Genomic DNA, 10438 nt, shown 5'->3' on the forward strand with positions numbered 1-10438 from the left:
CTGCTCCAGGTAAGTTTATCATTAACTAGGATCCCCAAGTCCTTCTCCCTGTCAGATTTACCCAGTGGTTTCCCATTCAGTGTGTAATGGTGACATTGATTCCTTCTTCCCATGTGTATAACCTTACATTTATCATTGTTAAACCTCATCTGCCACCTTTCAGCCCAAGTTTCCAACTTATCCAGATCCATCTGTAGCAGAATATGTGAGGGTGAATTCGATGCCCTACCAAATTCTTGAGGCCCACCGAGAACTGATCTCCAAAAAAGTGAAGCGTATGCTGAACGAACTCTCCCAGTTCAATGCATTTCTGATGCCATGTGTCGATCAAGAGACTTAGACCAGCAAGGTACATAACAACCTTGAATCTAACAATTGGATATTTGGCAAATCCCCATGTCACAAGTAGCCAAGGAGAAGATGGCTTTCTCTGCACCCAACGGTTGCTTCAAACATGTCCTGATGTCATTCAGACTGTAGGGAGCTCCGGCCACCTTCCAGAGCGCCATGAACCGGATACTGGCACCGCATAAGAATTACATTGCGGCATACCTGGGCTATATTGTAATCTTTAGACCGGATTAGGGAAGTCATCTGGGAAAGGTCCGGGCAGTCTTTGATGCTTTCAGTAAGATGGGGTTCTCTATAAATCCAAAGAAATGTGCCATGAGGAAAGAGAAGGCCAAATACCTTGTATATGTAGTAGGTAGAGGCAAAAGTAAACCCATGATCAATCCAGAACTGGTCAAAACCACTCTCAAAAAAGCAAGTTAGGGCTTTTCTGGGAATCGTCGGTTACTACAGGAGGTTCATTCCGAACTTTGCGATGATGGCCGCACCCCTGACCGACCTCCTTAAAGGGACAAAATCAGTCATTGCCAAATGGATGTCGAAGACAGAGACAGCCTTTCAAGAACTGAAACTAGCTCTGTATAAGCAGCCGGTCCTAATTGCCCCCAACTTTAAAAAGAAATTTGTACTCCAAATCGATGCCTCAGAAGTTTGATTATGAGCGGTCCTTTCTCAGGAGATACATGGTTCTCTATCTGAGTAGGAAACTGTCGACTTGTGAGAAAAATTATTCCATCATAGAAAATGAATGCTTGGCCATATAGTGGGCAGTGGACACATTGCATTACTATTAGGGAGAAAATTTTAATTAGTGTCATACCATGCCCCATTCAGGTGGATGAGGGAGAAAAAGGGTAAAAATACTCTAGATACCCGCTGGTTTCTAGCCCTACAGGTTTTCCGCTTCTTTGATGAACATAGAGCTGGGAGTTACATGGTAATACCTAAGTCCTCCCAAAAAGTCCATTACTAATGGTAGGTGCAAAGTCCATGGCTTTAGGCAGAGGGGGGAGGTATGTAAGGTGTCTGTAGGACACCTAGTTGATCGGAGATAAACCTGTAGTAATGCTTTAGCACATATAGGACTAAAAGGGGTTAATTGGCCTGACAGATTGATTGTGAGCAGCTGATGAGTTGGGCGAGACAGCTGCTCACCATATCTCCATCCCAGGGTGTGGTTTGTAAATTGAGACCTGTTTTTCTCACACATGTCTGTGAGTATAGAAATGTGTAAATCTCCTGGACTGAGTGCTTGTACTAAAGAACTAAGAAGCTGAACTCTAAGCCAGACAGGCTAACCAGCACTATTGTATGGACTTGTTGCTTTATGTTTTACTTTGTGCTGGACCAAGGCTGTACTTGAGCTTCCTGTGATGTGGCTTATGAGGACTGAAATAAACCAACCGGATTTTAAATAGAAACGATTCCTGTGATACCTCAGATCGCTCCCAAGTGAGTACCATTGTAACACCTCTTAAATGCAGCTGTCACAGTTGACAGTGGCATCTATGGGGTTAAATTGCTGTAATGGAAGCCATCTCCGATTGCAACAGTTAAAGGAGTATTCCCATCTCCAAGAGCCTATCCCAATATAATAATAATAATAATAATAATTTTATTTATATAGCGCCAACATATTCCGCAGCGCTTTACAAATTATAGAGGGGACTTGTACAGACAATAGACATTACAGCATAACAGAAATACAGTTCAAAACAGATACCAGGAGGAGTGAGGGCCCTGCTCGCAAGCTTACAAACTATGGGGAAAAGGGGAGACACGAGAGGTGGATGGTAACAATTGCTTTAGTTAATATCTAGTAGGTGTGATATTAATAATATTAACAAATACCTCCAATTAGAAATTGAGTATAGTTCTTCAGATTTGCTATGCCGCTCACCTAATGTAGGGCATTGCAGGATCGTAGGTATCCATGGTTATGACCACTCATATAGTGACAGTTACTTAGCTAGACAGCTCTTAGTGGTTGTAACCATGGATACCTAAGCTACTGCAATGCCCTGCACATGGGGAAAGCAACAGAGGGAATCTGATGAACTATACTAAATTTCTAATTGGAGGTATTTGCTAATATTATTAATAATACACCAACTTCATGATGGGATAGGATTTTGGAGATGGAAACACCCCTTTAAACGAAGCCCACACGTTTAGCAGACTCAGCATATCCAAACAGCGCACACAGGGACGGGTGGACCAACCTGGATGTAGTGAGCCCCGCTTCTTGTCCCGGTGCACAGGAGCTGGCGTCAGTCCTATGAACGGTACTGCTATAGATTTGTACTTTAGTACCTTGACTCTTGACCCAATGTATCCCAAGATGATTGGTGAGAGATGACCAGCTCTGTTTTGAGGTGTGAATTGCAGCTTGTCAAAGGTTTTGCTATTATGTCACAATAATGTATTGAATACGTAAAAGTCATTCATCTTTGGGGACAATTCTTTTTTTTTTTTTTTACTTAAGTACATTTATTTTGGACTAAAAATTATTTTTGCAATTGGGTTTCATTAAAAAAAATTGAACCATTTGGCTTTTACAGGCTTTTTATTTCTCTGCATAATTGACTTTTATGTGGTCTGTGGTCATAAATCAGCTGAGAGCACAGAAAAAAATAGATAAAACTTTTACAATCTCTCCCATCAGACCCTTAGAACGGGCTCACTGATTAATTTTCGGATAACGTTGGTTTCACATTTGCGGGGTTTTTTTTGCGTTTTTGCGGCAAAAAACGCATGCGTTTTTCCCCCTATATTTAACATTAAAAACGCATGCGTTTTTTGGTATGCGTTTTGACGCGTTTTTGCAACGCATGCGTTTTTTCTGCATGCGTTGTGTTGCATAAATGCAACATGTAGTATTTTAGCGGCTTTTTTTTTTTTTTGCCGCAAAAAAACGCATGCTTTTCTTGCGGCAAAAAAATGCATTGCTGTCTATGTAAACGCATGCGTTTTTAACCACATGCGTTTGCATGCGTTAAAAACGCACGCGTTTTTTAAAAAAAAACAACATAAAAACACACTGATAAACCACCCCACACCATAAAATTGATAAAGGGAAGGGTTAGGGTTAGGATCCCCTTAGGGTTAGGGTTAGGGGTAGGGTTAGGGTTAAGGGTAGGGTTAGGGTTAGGATCCCTTTAGGGTTAGGGTTAGGATCACTTTAGGGTTAGGGTTAGGATCCCTACCCCTAACCCTACCCCTAACCCTAGCTCTTTCTGTTTATAGTGGGTTTTTTACTTTATTTTGATGATTGGCAGCTGTCACACATTTATTTGCATGCGTTTAAAAAACGCAAACGCATGAAAAAACACATGTAAACGCGTCAAAACGCCGCGTTTTTTTCACCACATGCAAAAACGCATGCGTCAAAAAAACGCAGCGTTTGCACGCGTTTACATGCGTTTTTTCACCATGCGTTTTTTTTTTAAACGCATGCGTTTTCAAACGCAAGTGTGAAACCAGCCTAACTCATTCTGCAGCCAGCAAAACACAGCGGAATAAAAAAAAATGTATATAATGAGCCGATTGTGTTGACGTGTTATTAACGATGCTTGTTTTAATCGGTTTGACAAGATGTAGATGGAAAGCTCTGGAGGAATGAAGACACCATTCATATGATCCTCGTCATGCACAGCTGGGTGGTGCCATCTGCTGAATTTGCACGGAAACTTCTTCAACTATATCCTTACCTGTCTTGTATCAAGCTTTCCTGTTACTCCCAATAATTCCGTGTTTATGTCCTTAACCGCTAACTACTTACAGGGAAGCCTCTCAGAACCACAGACGAATGCAGGTCTGCCATTTTCTCAGGTAAATGTAATTTGTCTCCCCTGCCTGTCTTGTTCCTGCAGTTTGTTTGGTCCAAGCTTTTACCAATACAAAGCAAATTTCGTAAATGCAGCCTTCTGTTGTGAAAATTAATGTTTTAGGAGTGCTGCCCTTCATATATGCTCTCCTTCATAAATTATTTATGAATCTAACAAGTGTGACGAGGGAACCTTTAAAGGGATGGTGCATGTTTACAAAACTTCAAAGTTGGCTGACCGCAGGTTGTCAAGGAGCAAATGTTAAATTCCTCTACAGAGCCACCAACCAAACATTACAAGAAATTAATGGTACTTCTGTGTGCTGCATGGACGCGCTGAGTCCTCCTGATGCATTTTTAAAGAACCTGCTGTAAATATGTAATTTTTTCTTTTTTTTACCTAGTGTGACTTTTCTGTAATTTTTTTCTGATGTAAACGCTGCTATTCTCCTGAATCCGACGCTGTTTTTCTTTTGTTCCTACGCCTCTCCATTCCTGAGATATGGCCTCTTCTTCCCAGTATATAAACATAACCTTATTAACTAAGTGGGCGTGGTCTTCAGCTCTTCTTGTTTGTGAAGGCTACGCCCAGTTATATACAATACTAGATTTACATACGGAGAAGAAGAGACCATATCTCAGGAACAGAGAGGAGCAGGAACAAAAGAAAAACATCGCCGGATTCAGGAGAACAGCTTTATTTACACCAGGTAATGAAATGTACAGATTTATGGCAAGTGACAGATCCCCTTAAAGTTGATCTGGCTAATTCACAGATGTAATTAATTATGGATGCCGCTCTTTTAGCACAATATACATTAACAGATATTCAAAAAGTGGGTTTAAACTAGAGATTGCCTATAAAATGGTCTAGAAATCCTAATTCTCAGTGGTAATCATACTAAAATTATGGGTTAAAAAATTGCTGCAAACTTCAACAACCTGTGGAGTTGTCTGAAGTGAAAATCAATTGTTTTTATAATTTCGTGCAATCCCTTTAAATATGATTTGCTTTTATTGCATATATATATATATATATATATATATATATATATATTGCTCAAAAAAATAAAGGGAACACTTAAACAACAGAATATAACTCCAAGTAAATCAAACTTCTGTGAAATCAAACTGTCCACTTAGTAACAACAACACTGACAATCAATTTCACATGCTGTTGTGCAAATGGAATAGACAACAGATGGAAATTATTGGCAATTATCAAGTCACCCTCAATAAAGGAGTGGTTCTGCAGGTGGGACCACAAACCACATCTCAGTACCAGTGTTTTCTGGCTGATGTTTTTGTCACTTTTGAATGTTGGTTGTGCTTTCACACTCGTGGTAGCATGAGACGGACTCTACAACCCACACAAGTGGCTCGGGTAGTGCAGCTCATCCAGGATGGCACATCAATGCGAGCTGTGGCAAGGTTTGCTGTGTCTGCCAGGAGACAGACCATTACACTAGGAGATGTGGAGGGGGCCGTAGGAGGGCAACAACCCAGCAGCAGGACCACTACCTCAGCCTTTGTGCAAGGAGAAACAGGAGGAGCACTGCTAGAGCCCTGCAAAATGACCTCCAGCAGGCTACAAATGTGCAGGTGTCTGCACAAATGGTTAGAAACCAACTCCATGAGGATGGTCTGAGTGCCCGACATCCACAGATGGGGGTTATGCTCACAACCCAACACCGTGCAGGACGCTTGGCTTTTGCCACAGAATACCAGGATTGGCAAATTCGCCACTGGCGCCCTGTGCTCTTCACAGATGAAAGCAGGTTCACACTGAGCACATGTGACAGACGTGACAGAGTCTGGAGACGCCGTGGAGAGCGATCTGCTGCCTACAACATCCTTCAGCATGACCGGTTTGGCAGTGGGTCAGTAATGGTGTGGGGTGGCATTTCTTTGGAGGGCCGCACAGCCCTCCATGTGCTCACCAGAAGTAGCCTGACTGCCATTAGATACCGAGATGAGGACCTCAGACCTCTTGTGAGACCATATGCTGGTGCGGTTGGCCCTGGGTTCCTCCTAATGCAGGACAATGCCAGATCTCATGTGGCTGGAGTGTGTCAGCAGTTCCTGCAAGATGAAGGCACTGAAGCTATGGACTGTTCCTCAGACCTGAAACCGATTGAACACATCTGGGACATCATGTCTCGCTCCATCCACCATCACATTGCATCACAGACTGTCCAGGAGATGGCGGATGCTTTAGACCAGGTCTGGGAGGAGATTCCTCAGGAGACCATCCGCCCCCTCATCAGGAGTATGCCCAGGCGTTGTAGGGAGGTGATACAGGCACGTGGAGGCCACACACAATACTGAGCATCTTTTCCTTGTCATTAGGCATTTCCACTGAAGTTGGATCAGCCTGTAATTCGATTTTCTACTTTGATTTTGAGTATCATTCCAAATCCAGACCTCCATGGGATATTAGTTTTGATTTACATTGATAATTATGTTTTATTGTTCTGAACACATTCCACTATGCAATGAATAAACATTTGCAACTGGAATATTTCATTCAGAGACATCTAGGATGTGCTATTTTAGTGTTCCCTTTATTTATTGAGCAGTACATACTGTATTTGTTTATGTACAAACCTCATTTTACAGCCCACGTTGCTAATCTCAGTTTCCCCCTTACCTTTAGGTTTTGGGTGAATCAGTATCCGGAGGTGTTTCGTAAGGACAATGAACTGGAAGAGCTGATGGGTGATTTTTGGGAAGTGGTAAAGGAGAAAAGAAGACCAAGCGATCCACAACAAAGTATTGAATGCTCGTGCTTGTAAGCAGTCTTTTAGCATTCAAGAAAATCAGAGTTGTCCATTGAAGCTTACAATTTGTCATTTATTATACTGGGGTCTTCCTGTGTGGCAAAAGCCATTGGGCCCCTGAAAAGAGTTACCGTCATTTAAACTTTTTCTTCCCATAAACCAATAATGTACGTGAGAATAAGCAACTTTGTAAGATAGATGTCAGTTGGTGCCTATAAAGTTCTATGGAGAACTGTAACTGAACTTGCAGTAGAATGTCTGTGTCGGCCTCTAGGTCCTCCATAGAACTTTACAAGCACCAACTGTCATCTCCTATCTCACAAATGGGAACATCTGACGTCACTGAATACAGATTTTCCCCATGAATTGAGATTGATCAGCCCGGGAGGAGAAAGGAGCAGATTTCCGTGATATGATATATTACACAGTTGATTATTTTCATGTGTACTATTGATTTATGAAACGAGGATGATTCTTTAAGCTTTAGGATCTGAATGTGGTGGAGGTCAAATATGCACACAACCAGGTACGGGCTGAAATTCAGCCCTGATATTTGCAATCACTCAGGCCCATGTTGTCCCCGTCCCCAAGCACTAGATGGGATATACAGTTAGGGCCAGAAATATTTGGACAGTGACATAAGTTTTGTTATTTTAGCTGTTTACAAAAACATGTTCAGAAATACAATTATATATATAATATGGGCTGAAAGTGCACACTCCCAGCTGCAATATGATAGTTTCCACATCCAAATCGGAGAAAGGGTTTAGGAATCATAGCTCTGTAATGCATAGCGTCCTCTTTTTCAAGGGACCAAAAGTAATTGGACAATGGACTCTAAGGGCTGCAATTAACTCTGAAGGCGTCTCCCTCGTTAACCTGTAATCAATGAAGTAGTTAAAAGGTCAGGGGTGGATTCCAGGTGTGTGGTTTTGCATTTGGAAGCTGTTGCTGTGAGCAGACAACATGCGGTCAAAGGAACTCTCAATTGAGGTGAAGCAGAACATCCTGAGGCTGAAAAAAAAGGAAAAATCCATCAGAGAGATAGCAGACATGCTTGGAGTAGCAAAATCAACAGTTGGGTACATTCTGAGAAAAAAGGAATTGACTGGTGAGCTTGGGAACTCAAAAAGGCCTGGGCGTCCACGGATGACAACAGTGGTGGATGATCGCCGCATACTTAATTTGGTGAAGAAGAACCCGTTCACAACATCAACTGAAGTCCAGAACACTCTCAGTGAATTAGGTGTATCTGTCTCTAAGTCAACAGTAAAGAGGAAACTCCATGACAGTAAATACAAAGGGTTCACATCTAGATGCAAACCATTCATCAATACCAAAAATAGACAGGCCAGAGTTAAATTTGCAGAAAAACACCTCAAGAAGCCAGCTCAGTTCTGGAAAAGTATTCTATGGACAGATGAGACAAAGATCAACCTGTACCAGAATGATGGGAAGAAAAAAGTTTGGAGAAGAAAGTGAACGGCACATGATCCAAGGCACACCACATCCTCTGTAAAACATGGTGGAGGCAACGTGATGGCATGGGCATGCATGGCTTTCAATGGCACTGGGTCACTTGTGTTTATTGATGACATAAGAGCAGACAAGAGTAGCCGGATGAATTCTGAAGTGTACCGGGATATACTTTCAGCCCAGATTCAGCCAAATGCTGCAAAGTTGATTGGACGGCGCTTCATAGTACAGATGGACAATGACCCCAAGCATACAGCCAAAGCTTCCCAGGAGTTCATGAGTGCCAAAAAGTGGAACATTCTGCAATGGCCAAGTCAATCTCCAGATCTAAACCCAATTGAGCATGCATTTCACTTGCTCAAATCCAGACTTAAGACGGAAAGACCCACAAACAAGCAAGACCTGAAGGCTGCGGCTGTAAAGGCCTGGCAAAGCATTAAGAAGGAGGAAACCCAGCGTTTGGTGATGTCCATGGGTTCCAGACTTAAGGCAGTGATTGCCTCCAAAGGATTTGCAACAAAATATTGAAAATAAAAATATTTTGTTTGGGTTATGTTTATTTGTCCAATTACTTTTGACCTCCTAAAATGTGGAGTGTTTGTAAAGAAATGTGTACAATTCCTACATTTTCTATCAGATATTTTTGTTCAACCTTTCAAATTAAACGTTACAATCTGCACTTGAATTCTGTTGTAGAGGTTTCATTTCAAATCCAATGTGGTGGCATGCAGAGCCCAACTCGCGAAAATTGTGTCACTGTCCAAATATTTCTGGCCCTAACTGCATTACTAATATTACCCTGGATAGAGGAAAGGAAGATTTACTACAAGACCAATATTTCTAATGATACTGGTGGCCTGCTGGGGTAAGTGACTGAGTCAGCGACTTCTTGCTCCATCACAACTCTTAACACTGTGGGTATCTTGAGAACACTGACTCTGTTAACAACGTTGCAGACAAGGCGGCCCATGACCAGACAGGCCCTTCTGGCTTTTGCCAGAATTGCCAGATGGCCAGTCCGGCCCTGCACACAACCGACCCATCCATTGCCTATAGGGTGACCGAAAATACCTAGTGGAGCTTCAAGAGGTCAGCAGGTTACCACCTATAGATGTTCTGCGACACCCTACGATGGTGTCTATACTAGGTAGCACACTGGACATCCAAGGGTGTCCACCTCCAATCAGATGTGATCTAATGGGAGACAATAGAAAATTAGGCTAAAACCCAAGCAGGAGAATGAAAACACAAATATTCCTAATCATGGTGGAGTCGCCATTCACTTAGTTAACCCCATGTTTTTTGTTATTCTCCTGCTACTCTACAAGTTGTTCACTTTTTGGGTACATTTTTTTTTCTTGCTCAAATGCATGCATTTTGGAATAAAAAACTTTTTTTGCAATTGGGTTTCCTCAAAAATTTTGCACTCTTTTTTTAACCCAGCACATACATGTTTGTTATAAATCAGCCTAGAGGAGCGCAGGAAAAGACAATCGTCAGACCGAGCTCACTGACAACAGGGACTATAGAAGGTATATGGTGCAAAATTTTTAACAAAACCAATTTGAAAAGTGATTTTAAGCAAAAATAAACAATGGAAGGACAACCCCCTTTAAGCCAATATTTTGTCTAGGCTTGTCCTTATTGAAAGATATGAAAATGTAGTGTAGCGAGGTCGATGTTCGTTCTTTTTATGTTCGTCCCAGATGTGTTTTAATGTCCAAGATGAGCCATTGCTGAAGTGTTGGAGGAATTTGGGCAGATCATCCATTCTTGGAAGGTTCTCCATAGTAGAGTCTTTGAATACATTATCTTTAATGATCAGAATCCTTCTCACTTTTTTTTTCTGTGACAGTTCTGATCAAGAAATCAAGAAACCATTTCCACAGTCCCCAAGTTTTAATAAAAAGAGGAAAGTCTCTCTTCTGTTCGATCACCTGGAGCCGTCAGAACTTGCAGATCATCTCACCTACTTGGAATTTAAATGTTTCTGCAGGATTTCGGT

General features: G+C 41.8%; 1 protein-coding gene across 1 annotated transcript in view; it reads left to right on the top strand.

Annotated features, from left to right (window-relative positions):
* Positions 1-10438, top strand: part of RASGRP4 (RAS guanyl releasing protein 4) — a 70940-nt gene that overhangs the window by 21458 nt on the left and 39044 nt on the right. The window contains exons 3-6 of the mRNA XM_069746588.1: positions 3946-4051; positions 4129-4182; positions 6834-6968; positions 10289-10436. Of these exons, the coding sequence (XP_069602689.1) occupies positions 3946-4051; positions 4129-4182; positions 6834-6968; positions 10289-10436 (443 nt within the window). The remainder of the gene's footprint in view (positions 1-3945; positions 4052-4128; positions 4183-6833; positions 6969-10288; positions 10437-10438) is intronic.

This window comes from Ranitomeya imitator, chromosome 2, assembly GCF_032444005.1.
Source record: "Ranitomeya imitator isolate aRanImi1 chromosome 2, aRanImi1.pri, whole genome shotgun sequence".
NCBI lineage: Eukaryota > Metazoa > Chordata > Amphibia > Anura > Dendrobatidae > Ranitomeya > Ranitomeya imitator.